The sequence below is a fragment of the Pipistrellus kuhlii genome, unplaced genomic scaffold (genome assembly GCF_014108245.1).
Source record: "Pipistrellus kuhlii isolate mPipKuh1 unplaced genomic scaffold, mPipKuh1.p scaffold_m20_p_21, whole genome shotgun sequence".
Lineage (NCBI taxonomy): Eukaryota > Metazoa > Chordata > Mammalia > Chiroptera > Vespertilionidae > Pipistrellus > Pipistrellus kuhlii.
This window is the reverse complement of record NW_023425520.1, coordinates 11,202,526-11,219,238: the sequence shown is the minus strand read 5'-3', so window position 1 is coordinate 11,219,238 and position 16,713 is coordinate 11,202,526. Positions and strand designations below refer to the sequence as shown.

The 16,713-nt window shown below is 58.5% G+C and overlaps 1 protein-coding gene across 2 annotated transcripts in view; it reads left to right on the top strand.

The window, feature by feature from the left end:
- The window catches only part of GFPT2 (glutamine-fructose-6-phosphate transaminase 2), a 49,604-nt gene that overhangs the window by 6,496 nt on the left and 26,395 nt on the right, over window positions 1-16,713 (top strand). Inside the window, exon 2 of one of the 2 annotated variants that reach the window (XM_036450192.2) lies at window positions 3,644-3,662. In XM_036450192.2, coding sequence (XP_036306085.1) covers window positions 3,656-3,662 — 7 coding nt within the window. In that variant the 5' untranslated portion in view covers window positions 3,644-3,655. Of the gene's footprint in view, window positions 1-3,540; window positions 3,663-16,713 lie in introns of those variants that run through there. The other variant, XM_045585768.1, reaches the window with a different exon arrangement.

Sequence of the window (16,713 nt, the reverse complement as noted above, 5' to 3'; positions counted from 1 at the left end):
CCAGCAAGCCCAGTGACAGTCCCCAGGGGGTAAATGTCTGATAAAGGGGTAGGGGGGATGTCTAGTGAAAGTGTTCAGTGGTACAGGGGTGGGGGGAGGGGGATCACTTAAAATGACACAGGAGCATCAGAGGGGGCAATCAAAATGACACAGGAGGATCAAAAGGGGTTACTAAAATGGTAATCTCCCCTCTGATTCTCCTGTGCCATTTTGACTCCCCACTCTGATCCCCCCGTGTCATTTTAAGTGATCCCCCTCCCCCCACCTTGATACCCCAATTCCTTTTTTTTTACCCCTAGAAATGAGTGCAAAAAGAAAAAGCTACTCTGTGGAGTACAAGAAAGGAATCGTGGAAGACTCTTGGAGCCAAAATCTTACTGCTTTCTGCAAAGAGAAGATGTTGAGTATCCGATTGGTCTGAAAATGGCGAGCAGAGTATGATAACCTCATTGAACAAGTGGACAAGGGAAATGCTAAAAAGCACAAGTGTTGATCAGGTCGGCAACCATTATTTTCTGAGCTTGAAGACCTGATCTGTGAATGGGTTGTTGACAGGAGAGCAAAGGCTTTGGTTGTGAATAGGGCTCAGATTCAAGAACTTGCCCTTGCAATGGCACCACAGTTTGACATAGTCCCCGAAGACTTCAAAGCATCACAACACTGGCTGGATAATTCAAGTCCTTTATTGATGATGCTGACTTCTCTAAATACAATCTTTATTTTGACCTTTTTTGGCTACTTCCAGTTCCCTTGTCTTATGGAAATACTCCTGTTGCTGCTTCCTTGTCTTATGTAAATAGCACTGTTGCTGCTCTTTTGTCTTATGGGAATGAACCTTCTCCCCCTCAATAGCCCCACGTTTTTTCCTGGACCCCAATTCTACAAATTCTCTACACCTGCCTCTGTTCCCCTGAAATTCCTGTTCCCCAGCAGGTCCTGTGTGCCTGTCTCCAGTTGCCCAGGCTCACCCTCATGAAAGCATGAGTGTGGGGCCAGGCAGGGGAGACATTTACGCCAGGTCCCCTCTCCTCCTCCCCCTGACAGGGGCCTCCTGGTTTCCCCATCAGGATGCTGCGTGGCGCGTGGCCCGGCCCAGGCCTCTGTCCTCCCCAGGAGCTCCCGGGGGCTGGCCTCTCTGGCAGTGGGGATGCTTCAGGTGCCTCCGCGGGGGTCCTCGCATTCCTGCTCAAAGGAGAGCTGTGAATCCCAGAGAAGGATAGGGCAGAGCTGGACCCTGCTAGGAGCCCGGGGCTCCCTAACATCAGAGGGTCCGCTGACATCACCCGTCCTCACCTCAGTCACGGAGGGCGGAGGCTGGGCCGGGTAGAACCGCCCGGCCTGCAGACTGGAGCTCTAGCCCCCCGCTGGGACCATTGCACATGCCTGTTCCTGCCTCCCTCCTGGAATCTGTTCCCTTGGTTACTGCCCTGGCTCTCCATGGACCTGTACCAATCCCCTCCCAACCCCAGCCCAGTCCTGGCAGAGCCTGGCACCCTCCCCATACCCCAACTGGAACTGTCTGGCTCAGCGTGACACTGGACACTTGGAAAGTGCAGGAGGGCCGGGCTGGACCTGTTTCCACTCAGTGTTGAACCCCTAGCACCAGGACAGGCAGGAAGCGCTCAGGAATGAGGACGACCCTGCAAGTGGAGGCTGAGGGGCGAGTGCAGGGGCTGCGCTACACCCATCAGGACGATCCAGCCAAACTCCCTCCGCCGGCCACTGAGCCCCGTTCCCCACTGGGCAAATGTGGGCGGCCGACACCCCTCCCCTGAGGCTGCAGAGCCAGCGGGAGCTAAGGAGAGATCACATCGGAAACGCTCAGACTGTGATGTAAAGTTTCATTTTGTGCTCCACCGTGACCGGGAGGGTCTGTTAAGAGTTTCAGGATTTCTTTTTCTTTTTTTCAGTAAAAAACACCAGATGACTTCAAAGTGCGCAAATGTTGGGCCGGTGCTCGAACCTCCCACGGGAGACCGCGGCAGGAGTGCATGGGGAGGGGAGGGGACAGCCGGGAAGCAGGGCGGGGAGCACGGCTGCGGTGAGTCACGGGCGGGATGGGCTCTGGGCTGGGCCCGGGGCGCAGACAGCGGCGGGACCGCCGCCGGCCGCTGGAGGAGGGGGGTGGGGTGGGGCGGCTCCCCCGGCCCCGCTGCGCTCGGACCGGGACGTCCTGGCCTCGGGTTCCAGCTGAGCAGCGGGACCGGGCGCGAACGCTGCCACCGCCGGCGCGGCCTAATTGTTTTGTTTGTTTATTTTAAATGAAATGTAAGCCTCAGCCGAGGATATGTTTTTATTGAGTTTTGGAGAAAGGAGAGAGAGAGAGAGAGAGAGAGAGAGAGAGAGAGAGAGAGAGAGAGAGAGAGAGAGAGAGAGAGAGAGAGAGAGAGAGAGAGAGAGAGAGAGAGAGAGAGGCGCACCCATCAATTACTCCTGTAGGGGCCCGACCCGGAATGGAGCCGCGTCCTTTCGGAGTAGGAACTGCTCCCCCGCCCGCCCCCCGCTGCCCCCCGCCCGGGCTCTGCTCCCGGTTCGTCCCCGTCCCTCTCCCCCCAGAGCCTCGGTCTCCTCCGCCGCCCGGGCCGCTCCCCCTCCGGGCGGGCCGGGCTGCGGGCTCCGTGTGCGCATCCAGGTGCGCAAAGCGGAGTCCGGGCCGCGGTCACCCCGACGGCTCCGAGCCTTCCACCCACGGTCCCGCTTCTCCCGCGACCGGGGTCCACGCCGCCTGTTTATCCACTGGGAAGCAGGCACCTGCCCCAGCCCCGAGCCCCCAGCCCCCAGCCCCCAGCTCCCAGCCCCAGCCCCCAGCCCCCAGCTCCCAGCCCCAGCCCCGAGCCCCCAGCCCCCAGCCCCAGCCCTCAGCTCCCAGCCCCAGCCCCAGCCCCCAGCCCCCAGCCCCGAGCCCCGAGCCCCCAGCTCCCAGCCTCAGCCCCAGGCCCCGGCCCCCGGCCCCCGGTCCCCGGCCCCGATCCCAGCCCCCAGCTCCCAGCTCCCAGCCCCCAGCCCCGAGCCCCGAGCCCCGAGCCCCCAGCCCCCAGCCCCCAGCTCCCAGCCCCCAGCCCCAGCCCCAGGCCCCGGCCCCCGGCCCCGGCCCCAGGCCCCAGCCCCGAGCCCCCAGCCCCAGCCCCCAGCCCCCAGCCCCCAGCTCCAGCCCCAGCCCCCAGTCCCCAGACCCAGACCCCAGGCCCGAGCCCCCAGCCCCCAGGCCAGCCCCGAGCCCCAGCCCCAGCCCCCAGCCCCCAGCCCCCAGCCCCAGCCCCAGCCCCCAGCCCCAGCCCCCAGCCCCCAGCCCCAGCCCCCTGGCCCGAGTCCCCAGCCCCCAGGCCCGAGCCCCGAGCCCCGAGTCCCCAACTCCAGCCCCAGCCCCAGCTCCCAGCCCCAGCCCCAGTCCCCAGCTCCTCCCCAAGACCCGGTGCCCACCGCCCGCTTTCCAGACGGGACTGGCGCCTGACCCCCTTCCTTGACTCCAGGGGACCCCGTCCCACCATTGTCACGACAACCGAAGGCCAATGGGGAGCAGGGAGGGAGGAGGCTCCGCCCCGCTCGGCCCCGCCCCGGCGGCGGCTCGGGCTATAAGGCGGCGGCGGAGCCCCGGAGCCCAGAGCGCGGGGCGCGGAGAGCGGTGAGCGGAGCGGGGTCCGAGGAGAGCGGCGCCATGTGCGGTGAGTGCGGCCCGCGGCCCCGGCCTCCGCGCCGAGCCCGCCGTGGGCGCCGGGCCGGGAGGGGCGCGGCGCTGGTCTGGCCCCGGTGGCTGGGGGAGGGGATGCCCGGCCCCGGCTTGTGCTTGGAGAGGCAGCCGGTCCGCTCCGAGGGCGCTCCTGGACGCCGCTCCCCGGCGGTCCGCACCCCTGCCAGGGAGGCGCTTCCTCTTCTTGCCCCCGGTCTCCCACAAGGGCGGCCGCGCCATCCCGGCGCGGGGTGCGGGCCCCGGAGACGCGCCCCACCGCCCCCTCCCCGCCCGCGGCAGAGCCTCGCGGGGCTCCGGGTGCGCCGGCCCCGGCCCGCGCCCCACCCCGCGCCCCGTCGCGAACCTCTGGTCCCTGGAGGCGGGACTCGGCGGGGCCGCCGCTCTGCTGGATGGAGCTCTGGGCGAGGCTCGGGGACCGGCACGACCGCCAGCTCAGCTGCGCCCGGAGGGGGGCCGGGCCGGAGGGTCGGGCTCAGGCGCCCTCGGTCTCGGCGCCCCGCCGTCGGGCGAGGCGGCACCGCCGAGGGGCGGGCACCGCCACTCCTCGCCCCCGGCCGCCGGGAGCTCCGCCGGACAGAAGGGCTCTGTGCCTCTCCGGGGGTTCGGTCACCGCTCCGGCCCCGGCGGTGGCGCCAGGGCCTTTGGAAGCCGGGAAAGGCCTGTCTGACTGCGGAGGGCGGCGGGGTGCAGTCTGCGGACGCATCTCCCGGCCGGGCTCCCCTGGAAAAGCGGGAAGGGAGCCACCAGCTGGAGCGGGCGGCGGCCTGGGCGCAGCCTTCGGGGCCAAGCAGCACCGATTCAATGCCGAGTCCTCAGCGGAAACGTGTGGGTTCCCAGCGCCGTGGGTAATGTGTGGGGCTGCCCGCGGGCAGGTCTGAGGAGAGAGCCGGGCCAAGGTGCCGTTGGTCAGAAGCCATTGGGTTCCAAACCCGTCAGCGTGGCAGTCAAGGCCCGTGGCCAACTGGTGGCCTTAGAGCCAAACGTGCTCCGAGACCCTGGTCCCGGGAGATACCCTCCGCCCTCACCCTTCCACCCACGCCGTCCTGGCTCTCCATCCTAACGCATCTGGCACCCCCTTTCTCCAGGCTTGCCCTCCGACCCTGGGCTGGGGTGTCCTCCACCTTCTCCAGCTCGCATATTACGAGTTTTCGGCTTTACGGAAGGACTCCACGCTCTGTCCCCTGGAGAACGGACGAGCGGACAGTCCAAACTCTGGCCTCACCTCAGGGCATGGCCTTCGCCATACCCCACGCTGCGGCCCTCAGGAAGTCGGGGAGCTCCCGTGGAACCCCCAAGGGGAAAGCTGTTTGCTTTTCCAGTGGCCGGGGAGCCTCCGCTGTGCTCCAGTGTCTGCCTCTCTCTGGCACCTGCCCCTGGGTCACTGCACGTCTGGCTGGTTCTCTGGAGTCTGGTCTGTGTGTGTAAGGCAGATGATACAGGTTTTCCTTTTACGGCTGTTTTGTGTTGAATTCATTTTAGATTTTCAAAAGTATAGCCAATTTTACAGAAAAACATTAAAGAAATGTTTGTACATTTGGTACAAGGATGTGGCAGAAATTTCGAAGGTGCACCTGGAATGAGCTACTGATGCTCTTCGTTTTACATTTGGGGAAACTGAGGCCCAGAGAGGTCTGTGCACACCCGTGTCTGAGCAGGAGTTGCTTGAAGTCTTTTCTGTGGGCTGGCTGTGGCCTGCCGCGCTCTGCCGCCTCGGGAGTCAGCAGGCACCCTCCGCTGGCCTCCGTTAGGTGCTGGTGACCGGGCTCAGACTGGCCCTGCTTCTCCACAGAAAGCTGGACCCAGGACCGGTTGACCCCACACGCAGTAAGCAGATGCTCACAGCTTCAGTGCTCTAAGCCTTCAGCTAGGTGGCACACAAGGGTGGTGTTATTGACATCCGGGAGCTGCTGGCATTTTGCTTACTTTCTGCCAATGGATAGGTTATTCATGGTATAGTCCCTCCCCACCTCCTTCCTTTCCCTCTGTCCTTTCTTCACGCAGCCACGAGTGGCTGAGACCCATGTTCTCCCAGCCCTGGGGAGACTTGTTTATAGAGAATTGGAGGATTCTTAGTTTTTGCTTGGATAAGGGGTCCATAGTTGGGCAGTCCAGAGGCAGATCCCGGACCAGGGACCAGGTAACTCCTGAGGTAAATGCCATCACAGAGAGCAGGATGGGCACAAGCTGCAGCCTGGCAGCCTCAGGCCAAACCAGCAGGCAGACATCTCCCTGTTTGGTGCACAGGATTTAAACTTTATTCTTTAAATTAGTTACCAAATTAGAAAATAGGGGAGGCTGCTCATAAGGGGGTGGAATTTTTTACTTCTCTTGAAAAAAATCCAGAGATGAGTAACCCTGAGTCCATATTTCTGAATAGTGCATCGTGTCCCCTAGGCTGAGGGGTGCAAGCCCCCCAGTTTTCCCAGCCCCCACCAGCTGTTGGTGCCCATGCAGTCTGAGCTTCAGGGCGTACTGACTGGCCAGGAAGAGAGGGTCCTGGGGCAGTGCCACAAGGTCCTGGCCTCAAGTGTGAGCTCTGCAGAGAGGAGGGGGTGAGAGGTATGCCAGGCTGAGGGCAGAGCATCCGCAAGGGCGTGGCAGCATGCACATGTACACATGGGGATCTTACTGCGAGGATTGCACTTCCTACCACGAGTTCTTAAATCTCGCCTCTCCTTCACTGCTGGGCAGTGGGGAGGGGAGACTTGTTCATAGAGAATTGGAGGATTCTTAGTTTTTGCTAAAAGGTAAAGCCCTTACCCTGAATTCGTCCTTTGTCTTGGCTAATGTATTAGTTTCCTCTGGCTGCTGTAACAAGTTACCATAAACTTGGCTGGTTTCAAACAACATACATTTATTCTCTCACAGATCTGGAAACTACAAGTTCAGAAATCAGTCTTACTGCGCCTAAGTCCAGCTCTCCGTAGGCCCCCTTCCTCTGGAGGCCTAGAGGAGAATCTGTTCCTTCCTCTTCCACTCTGGCTGCCAGTTTTTCTTGGCTTGTGTTCCTCACTCCGATCTCCGCCTCTGTGGTCACATCACTCCTCTTCCAGGAGAAGCTCCCTCTTAGAAGCATACTGATGACTGCATTTAGGGTCCACTCAGATAATTCAGGATAATCTTCCATCTCCAGATTCTTAACTTAATCACTTTATTTATTATTTAAAAAAATAGATAGATAGATAGATAGATAGATAGATTGATTTCAGTAAGGAAGAAAGAGAGAGAAACATCAATGATGAGAGAGAATCATTGACTGGCTGCCTCCTGCACGCCCCACACTGGGGATGGAGCTTGCAACCAGGGCATGTGCCCTGACCAGGAATTGAACTGTGACCTCCTGGTTCAACCACTGAGCCACACCAGTTGGACTAAATACCTTTTTTGATGAGAAATCAGGTGTCATCCTTATGGGAACTCCTTTGTAGGTCACAGTTTTCCTTTTTCTTGCTGCCTTTATGATTCTCTCTTTGTCTTTAATTTTTGGCATTTTAATTATGATGTGTCTGGGTAGGGGCCTATTTGGGTTCTTCTTGTTTGGGGTTCTCTGTGCCTCTTGCACTTGTATGACTTTGTCCTCTTTAATTGCTCCCAGGCATTGTCTTCAGGGGCAGGGAGAGTTGTTTTTTTCAACAGGGAGGGGCAGTTGTTTCTGCCTGGAGGCAAATTATTATTTTTAATCTCTTAAGCGGCCAGGGCAAGGTGCTTTCCAATAGGGTACATAGACTATTTCCCCCAGACAAGGCAGATGTCTCTGTGGAGAGATGTCCTCTGCTGCAAGAGGGAATGACTCAGCCCAGGAAACTTGGGGTGTCTGCCTTCTGAGTTCTATCCCCCCCCCCCCCAGCCCCGCCCCGGTCCCCTGTCCTGGCTTCTGCTCTCACAGCCCCAGTCCGCTTCACCCTCCCTTTGCCGGAGCACAAGATATGTGGCTCCACAGGGAGTTAGTGTGTTGGCCCTTTAAGAGGGTGCCTGAATTTTCAACTGTTATTCCCTGGCAGACAGCACCCCACTGCTTTTCACAGCCGGATGTTACGTGGGTACCCTTCCAGTTTGGATGCTCTCTGCTTGGGGATTAGATCCCAGAGCTCTCAGTGACACCCCCCCCCCCCCACCCCCCAGCTGAGATATCTCTCCGGGACTTCGGTTGCTGTCTGTGGGTGCCCTGCCAGCCCTTTCGCGCCCCGCCCCTCCTACCAGTCTCCATGTGATCTCCACTTTGGTCCTCGGTATCAGGGTTCTCTCCTGCGAGTTTCCCTTGATATTCAGGAAGTGTTTTTGTATTTTAGTTGTAATTCCAGTTTGTTCCTGGGAGCTTGTCCGTGCAGCATCCACTTACTCTGAGATTCTCTTGTCCTATTCAATGTCCCTAAATACCCTTTTCAATAGGAAGACTCACAGAAATTCTAGCAGTCAGGACCTGATGTTTTTGAAGGCCGTTAATCATCCTGAGACAATTGGGTGTTGCTTTCAGGTGCCTTCCCCAAGAGAAGCCCAGTGCTGCCATCCTCAATGCCCACGCTGTGGCCACAAGGATACTGCCCACATCCCTCCCCACCCCACTCCACACACCAAGTCCCCTGGCCCAGCACGCTCAGCCGGACTGCCACAGTCAGAGATGGACCTAGGCCTTTCCCGGGATGGTGTGACGTGCCGTCTGACCAGACAGTTTTCGGTCCCTGTGCCATAAAAGGGCGGCCCTTCTTATAGGCACAAACCCTTCCCACTCATCCCTTCCCGGCGGAAAGCAGGCTTGGTCTTACCACCTGGATCCCTCTGGGCCAAGACACCCACACGCCGTCTGCGTGCTTGAGCTGGCACTTCGGGGCCCCGCGGAGGAAGCAGCAGTCCAGGGAGGTGCTGTGCCTCAGGGCAGAGCTTACCCGTTGGTCGCCAGCTCCATCCAGCCCAGGGCCCTTTCCTCCCATCACAGTTCAGTGTGTGGACAGATGTCTCAGGGGGACTGGGCAGGAGTTGATGGGGCACAGATACTGGAGTCAGGTCCAGTGGCTTGTTACCTCTTAAGCCATAGGAGCCTCAGGAGCCCAGAACTCAGTGATGGCAGCTAAACACGTGACAACAATCCCTAGCTGGTATGGCTCAGTGGATAGAGCGTCGGCCTGCAGACCAAAGGATCCCAGGTTGGATTCCAGTCAAGGGCACATGCCCGGATCGTGAACTTGATCCCCGGTAGGGGGTGTGCAGGATGATTCTCTCATTGATGTTTCTATCTCTCCCTCTCCCTCTCTGAAGTCAATAAAAAAAATCAATGAAAAATACTTAACCAGCTCTCCAGTTTGCCAGTGTCTGTGGGAAAACACTCGCCTGGCTAAGTTCAGGTCCTCAGCGAGGCCCCTGAGCCCGCGTTTGGGGAGAGGTGCCCAGGGCCCTGGGGGCAGTCCTAGCTGCTCCCTCGTGCGGCCGCACGGAAGACGGGACTCCGTGGCACCCTTTCCTCACCCCTAACCACGCCATTCCCCACTGCTCAGCCTTATTAATTAGGCCTCCCCAAGTTCTGAGAGACCTTCGGAACTTTTGCGATATAGCATTAGTAAACAGTGCTTTTAAACTAAGGGATTATTTTTATATTTAGTAAAACTCACTTATAAAGGGAGATTAACTTGAGGTTATAAACATTATTGGAGAAAATGCTGAAAATTAGTTCAGTGCAGAAACAGTTAAGCAATTTGATCATCTGCCTCTTTCTCATTTTCAACAGAAGTATTTCTCTCACTGAAAATCAAGCCTGTGTGTTTTTTGTGTGTTTTTTTTTAAATAACCAAATGTTGGCAGTTTAAACAGGACTTCTCTTTTCTCTTTACAATGCAGAGTGTATGCTGCTTGCCCTTTGGTGCTGGTGAAATCCTAGCCTGTCAGGGACACCAGGGCTTTTATTAGACACAGAAATGCCTCGCCTTTGCTCACTGCAGGGAGCAGCCCCTGCTATCTCGGGGCTCCAGTGGGGGCGCAGCTATAGCTCCTGCCGTCCACGGAGGCGTGAGGCTCACGGTGCAAGGCTGTCCCTCCTCCTGACCCTGAGCCAGTGGGTGCCCCCCCCCCATGGGGCCTCTGCTCCTCCTGCTCGGGAAGAGAGTGGCCTCCCCAGGCTGTGTGAGAGGACTGGGCATCCGGGAGCCCTGCCATTGGCCCAGGGAGCCCCTCGGGGGCCTCGCACTGAAGACTGGACAGCCCCACCTCCCCCCATGCCACACACACACACTCTCACACTCACACTCACACACAGATGTCTGCTTAGGAATTTCTGGCCGTGTCCTCTGTCTGGGCAACGACTGATCCATTTGGGACTTAAAACATTAGCATAATGACGTGGCTCATGGACCAAGAAGCTTCGACCCTTCAGTTCTAAGGCACGTTGGGTGGCAGTGGAAAGGGCGCCCTGTTTCTGGGGAGGGAGCCGCGGTGACTACCTCCCACAGTGCAACCCATTCTGTGTGTGGGACAGGCTGGCCCTCCAGGGGACTGCCCACTCGGGCACAGCGGGCAGTGCTTCATTCATAGCTGTGGACAGCCACAGAATGAGGATGCGGCCCCAGCCAGCCCATGGTGAACTTGACCTCTCTCCTCATCCTCGAGGCCCCAAATAACCTCTCCCCCTGCAGCATCTGGAGCTCTCCAGGGTTTGTAGAGAAGATTTCAGGCGTTCGGCTCTTCTGGTTCTGGCCAGGGGTCCTGATGTGGTCATTGTCGTTACCTGTCACTTGGAGATTGAGGCAACTTCCTTGGGACATCAGGGGTTACAGTTCTAGGATGTTATGGGAGCCAGCCTTGTGTGGTTGCTGGCCCAGTGGGTGGGGGTGGGGGTGGGGGTGAGGGTGGGAGTGGGGGTGGGGGTGGGGGTGGGAGTGGAGTGGGAGTGGGGGTGGGAGGGGAGTGGGTGGGGGTGGGAGTGGGGTGGGGGTGGGAGTGAGGGTGGGAGGGGGGGAGTGGGGGTGGGGTGCAGGTGGGAGTGAGGGGGGGGTGGGGGTGGGAGTGGGGGTGGGGTGCGGTGGGGGTGGGGGGTGGGGGGTGGGGGGCTGGATGGGAAGAGAAAGGCGGAGTCAGAAGCAGAAGTGTCCCATGGCTGGTGAGGGGGTGGGGTGGGCAGGAGGGTCTCCCAGGGGCCAGGCCTGAACCCGACCAGGAGAGTCCAGAGGTGTGTCCATAGGAGCGGGCACCTTCCCACAGGCCAGGCCTCCTCTGTGCCAGCTGCTGCTCACCCCTGGGGGGAGGATTCTAAGACAGGTTTTAAAGACTGATTCTTTTTTTTTTTTTTTTAATATATTTTTATTGATTTTTTACAGAGAGGAAGAGAGAGGGGTAGAGTTAGAAACATCAGTGAGAGAGAATCATTGATCAGCTGCCTCCTGCACACCCACCCGCCCTTGACCGGAATCGAACCTGGGACCTTTGAGTCTGCAGGCCGACGCTCTATCCACTGAGCCAAACCGGCTTCGGCTTTAAAGACTGATTCTAAGACTGATTTGGGGCGGCAGCAGTGACGAGTGCCTGCAGTCTGACACCGGCTGTGAATGACTGAGTCTCTGGCCTTAGAGCCACACAGGCCATGTCTGTCCCGGAGCCACAGGCTCACAGGGGCACTGAGGCCCGGGTGAGGGAGGCTCCGGAAGCACTGGCCGTGGGAGCCGCGTCAGTGCTGCGCCCTCGTCGGGTGTAGTTCCGGGGTTCTCACAGGGGCAGTTACAGGCCTCTGGTGCTGGGGGCATCACACCTGGGTGCAGAGAGGGGGCAGTGTGGGGACATAAGCCTTGTGCTTGGGGGTCTTGGGATGACCCCTGGACACTGGGGTCCCGAGCTCAGCACTACCCCATCCCCAGCCTCTGGTCTCATACTTACTCTGACGTTTCAGAGAGCAGTCTGCTGTGCACCATTGAACATGGCTGTCTTGGGCCCAACTCAAAGGTCACTTTCTCTAATCACCCTGCATCCATCCATCCATCCATCCGTTCATTCATTCATTTCTTCAACATATAGTTACAGAGCACCTAAGATGTGCCAGGCTCTGGGCCGGGAGCCGGGGGCACAGCGATGACTAAGACAGATAGACAGACAGATGTGTTCCATACTGTGAAGGTTACCGTCCCGCGGGAAGTCAGACAAAAGACAGGAAGCACGTGCTCTGTCGGCGGTTAATAAACAGGACCGCGTGTGCATTAGGCCCAGTGGGCGGGGACAAGCCAGCTACCACCTTGCAGAAGGAGTTGGGCCACCTGTGCACAGGCCACCCAGGAACTCTGCCCTCCCGCCCGCAGCCCCAGCCCTTGGCCTGCAAATCCCTGGAGGGGAGAAGAGGTTCCTAAGCATCATGCCCTCTCCACCCACCTGCCAGGTCCCTCCACCTCAGAACTCCCAGCAGTGGTGAGGCCTCCCTGGGCCAGAGAAAGGTTTTGAGGATGAATTAAATCTTGACCAAGTTGCCGCTGGATCACCCACTGGTTTAACCATCACTTCCCTGAGTAGAAGGCCAAGGAGAAATACTGTAAACGAGTCTTCTCCCTGGTGTTGGCGTCTGCTCATTCCTGAAGGGTTCTGAGGATGCCTCCCGGGCTGCAGGCGGCCTCTCACCCAGGAGGGACGCTCACTGCGGTCACTGCGGTGCGGCAGCACCCATGTCCTCGGGGCTTTGCAAAGGCTCCTAGGTGCTCAGCGACTTGCTGCAGGCCACACCGGAAGCGGGCCGCTGGCGTTGGCGCAGGCTGCAGGTGTCAGTCGCTGCCCTCGGGGCTTGTGCTGCCCCAGACCGGTGATGGCCAGAAGCCTGAGGGAGGAGGCTCCCCAGGGGGGGCCTGGATGGAAAGGGTACTCACTCGGACGGTGCTTTCCCCGGGGCTGCAGCCACCGTGAGGTCAGTGAAGTGGGTTTGGGCGGATGGCCATCTGTGGCCGCACTGATGCAGAGCGGCCTGCGCTGCGCCGCTCATGCAGGCCGTGTGCACAGGGAGCACACGTAGCGGGAGGATGTCTGCCCTCCGTCCAGTGCCCTTCCTGGAGGGAGCCACCTGCCCTGCGTCTTGGGTGCCCTCCCAGTACTGTCTGCATCTCCCGCCCCCACCCCTCGCCCCCCATTCCTGCATAGTCCTTGCATGTCCTACCGTCTGCGTGTTCCCCGGGCACTTCCCGGAGAGGCGGCTGGTTCTCCTCCCGGGCTCCTGGGGACGGCTGCCTGCGCGGCTCCGCGGCCTGGGCACTGCCACTTAGCCCGGCCCCTGCCAGGCCGCAGGCTGTCCACCACCAGCCCCGGAGGCTGCAGAGGTCTCTGTGGAGACAGTCCAAGAAGTGCGAGACTTCTCGGTGCGGCCACAGATGGCCATCCGCCCAAACCCACTTCACTGACCTCACGGTGGCTGCAGCCCCTCACCGGAGGACAGCCACCCCGGGGAAAGCACCGTCCGAGTGAGTACCCTTTCCATCCAGGCCCCCCCCGGGGAGCCTCCTCCCTCAGGCTTCTGGCCATCACCCGTCTGGGGCAGCACAAGCCCCGAGGGCAGCGACTGACACCTGCAGCCTGCGCCAACACCATCTCCAACCCCTGGAAGAACCTCCAGCCCTGAGTCCCACAGAGTCCGGCCCTGAGTTCGGAGCAGAGTTCGGCCGAGGGGGGCACGGCCCGCAGAACTGCGAGCCCAGCCTGCGCCTCTGCAGAGCGCGTCCGTTAACTCCCGGGTTGGGGGGCCTTGTGCACCTGCAGGGTCAGCTTCTCTTCGGGCGCGTGTCGCTGCAGGACAGCGAGATGCTTCGCTTAAAACCCTCCGGAAATGACCCGAGTTGCCCCAGTTCACGTGACCGCCTCCCAGAGCTGGGTGGCTTTCCACGGGACTGGAATTTGATCGTGTCCCCACAGCAAACTTTCTGAATTTTTGAAGAAAAACGAACGTTATGAAAGTTTCACCTGGACAGATTGAGCTGATAGCTGTACAACTCTGTAAATACACCAAACGCTGTAGCCTCTTGTCCTTTAAATAAGAAACCACTATGGCAAGTGGCCCAGGAACACTGTTAGCATTCTTTAAATGTTTGCATTGAAGGGTAGTTGTCATTTCTATAAGCCAGGTGCCTGCGTCCCGCGCCCGGGGCCCCGGCTGGCGTGGAGGGAGGGCGCTCTGAGGCTCAGCGGGCACCTCGGGGGGACTCGCCCGGCTGCACACACAGCCCGCCATTCAGCACCAGGAGGCAAAAATAGCGGCTGTCAACATCACCCTCGGCCATTTTTAACAGAAAACGCCTGTCACCGCTCAGAAAGCACAGAGTGTGGCTGTTAAATATAAACCCGTCCCTTTAGGGTGCATGTGGAAGCAGCCGGAGCACAGTGCTACCGTGCGGGGTTTGCAGGAGAGGGTGGTGCTGTGTAATTTGTGACCTATTTTTGACCGAGTGTGTCTGGATGGAATTTTAGCAAGCTAAATATTATGTGATTGGACCCCACGTTTAATTGAAATTTAATCATTCATTCAGATATATCGTATTGAATTAAATCAACTAAACACCAGGGGGTATTACAGGTGGTTTGTGTATAATCGTGCTCAGCTCTCAGATATCCTTAGGCAGCTTATCTGAGGTTCATGTTTGGGAAAATTTTCTGGTTTTATTGAGATATTAGTGATATAACATGGTATAAAGCTAAGGTGTACAGCATGATTTCTATAGTGAGATAGATATATATGATGACATAATAAGACTACTTAACATTCAGCACCTCACATAGGTAAGTGTTTTTCCTTATTATGAGAACTTTTAAGACCTACTCTGTGAGTCACTTGGGAATGTATGATGGAGTGTTAACTACAGTTGCCATGCTGTAAGTTACATCCCCAGAACTTACTTGTCTTGTAACTGGAAGTTTGTAATTTGTGACCATGTTTACCTAATTTCTCCATCTCCCACCCCACCTGGCAGTCACCAGCCTGATCTTTGTGTCTGGAGTTCGTTTTTTTAGATTCCACATATACGTGTTTGTCCTTCTCCGTCCGACTTGTCTCATTTAGCATAACACTCGCCAGGCCCACCCCTGCCGTCACAATTGTTCCTGGCTGAATAGCATTCCTTCGTGAAGGTGTACCGTGTCTTCTCTATCCGTTCACTCGTCACACTCGTCAGTGGGCACTTGTGCCATGGCCATTGTTAATGATGCTGTAATTTGGGGGCAGATATAGGGCAGGTCTTTAATCTTGGTCAGACTTTCCTGTCATCCAGGAAAATGTTAGAAAATAAAAGTAACGAAATAACCGTCAACCAGTGGTTGTTGTCACCAGTTCAGTGCCAACGGGAGTCCCAATTTGGGGCTCGGGGGAGAAGGAAACGCCGTTCAGTGCATACAGCTCCATGTGATACGCACACCGTGGCACAGCTCTGATGGAACGGCTGCGACGTGGCCCTGTGCAAGGCCCCTCCCGGGCCAGACAGCTCGGCTCTGCTGCGCCTCTTTGCTCCCCGCTGGTCTGTGCCAGTCTGAAAACTTGAGCCAGGGCAATGGTCGGCAAACTGCGGCTCGAGAGCCACATGCGGCTCTTTGGCCCCATGAGTATGGCTCTTCCACAAAATACCACGTGCAGGCGCGCACGGACAGTGCGATCGAAACTTCGTGGCCCATGTGCAGAAGTTTTTGGCTCAAAAGAAATGTCAGTCGTTGTACTGTGGATATTCGGCTCTGCGGACTAATGAGTGTGCTGACCACTGAGCCAGGGGAACAGTCTCCAGTGGAAAGGGAAAGCGGCTCTCGGAGCCAGCGGGGAACTGACGGGCGTGGACAGAAGTCCCCTGCCTGGTCCCCGACTGGCTCATCCTCGTGTGAATGCGGACTCCAAAGCCTGGCGGTGGGTTGACTCAGAAAGCACTGTCCTCGCTGGGCAGAAGGAGCCGCTCTGACTGTGGCTGAAGGTGCGGGCGGGCAGGCAGCTGCGCAGTCTGACTGGGCGGGAGGTTTCAGGCCTCGGGATCCGGAGCAGGCAGGCAGGGGTGCAGGGCAAGCTTCTCTGACGTGCAGCGTGCACGAGAGGCCCCGTTTGGAAATGGCTGCAAGGCTCTGCTTTATTTATTTTCACTTTGATCCCAGTGAGCCGCCAGAAGGTAGGCATCTTCGTTCCCAAAATTAAAATTGGGAAGATAAGCCTTTTACCTCTCCGTGTCCCCGAGGCAGCGGTGCTCAGTGCTGGGAGCATTAACGTCCCCAGTCAGGTCTGCTTGTCTCCGCTCCTGGCTCTTGCCCAGTCACAGCCTCCGGGCTTCTGGGTGAGCAGCCTGACCTCTAAGGCTGCTGTGAGCTCTGATCGGCATCTGTGTGGGAGCGCGTGGCCAGTGCCAGATCCATGGTGAGCTCTCAGGAAGATGAGTTGCTATGAATATGCCTGAATGCTTTCAGGATCCATGCCGTCGCTTCCCTGATTAGTGCAGACTGTTTCACATCTACTGACCGAGGACTGTGCTGAGACGGTGATAATAGAAAGGCCCAGCAGGGGGATAGCCGTCCCCGGACGGAAGGCCTCTTTGGTGGCTTGTGGGTGGGAGCGCTGGGCCTGGACCAGGCTGCTCTGGGAGGGGGGGCTGGAGCTGAGCTGTGAGGAGGGCAGGGCGGGAGCGAGGACGGAAGAATGGCTGGATGGGCACTCACAGGGCAAGACAGACAGACCACGAGTCTGTAGTCTCGAGCAGGGGAGTGCAGGGTTGGATGGAACCAGCATGGCAGCCGGTACTCCCTAGCTGGGAAAGTATCATTTTGCAATGTGAATACAGAACATAAAGCCAAACAGACTGTCTGGGCCTTCCCTAGAGCGGATTCCCCGGGCACCGGGAGATGGCTCCACTCTTGCTGCTGTAGAATGACACTCATTGATCAGGCGGCAGAGCCGAGTGGGAAGTGGGGCAGAGGCCACAGGGCCCGCTCTCACCTGCTGCTGTGACTCCGCGGGGCTCCCCAGGCGCCGCTGTGCCAGTCCAGGAGTCCACGTGGGGGACTCCCAGATGCCGGGGCTGGCTGGGTGGTTTGCTGGTCTTGGCCTCAGTCCCTGGGAAACT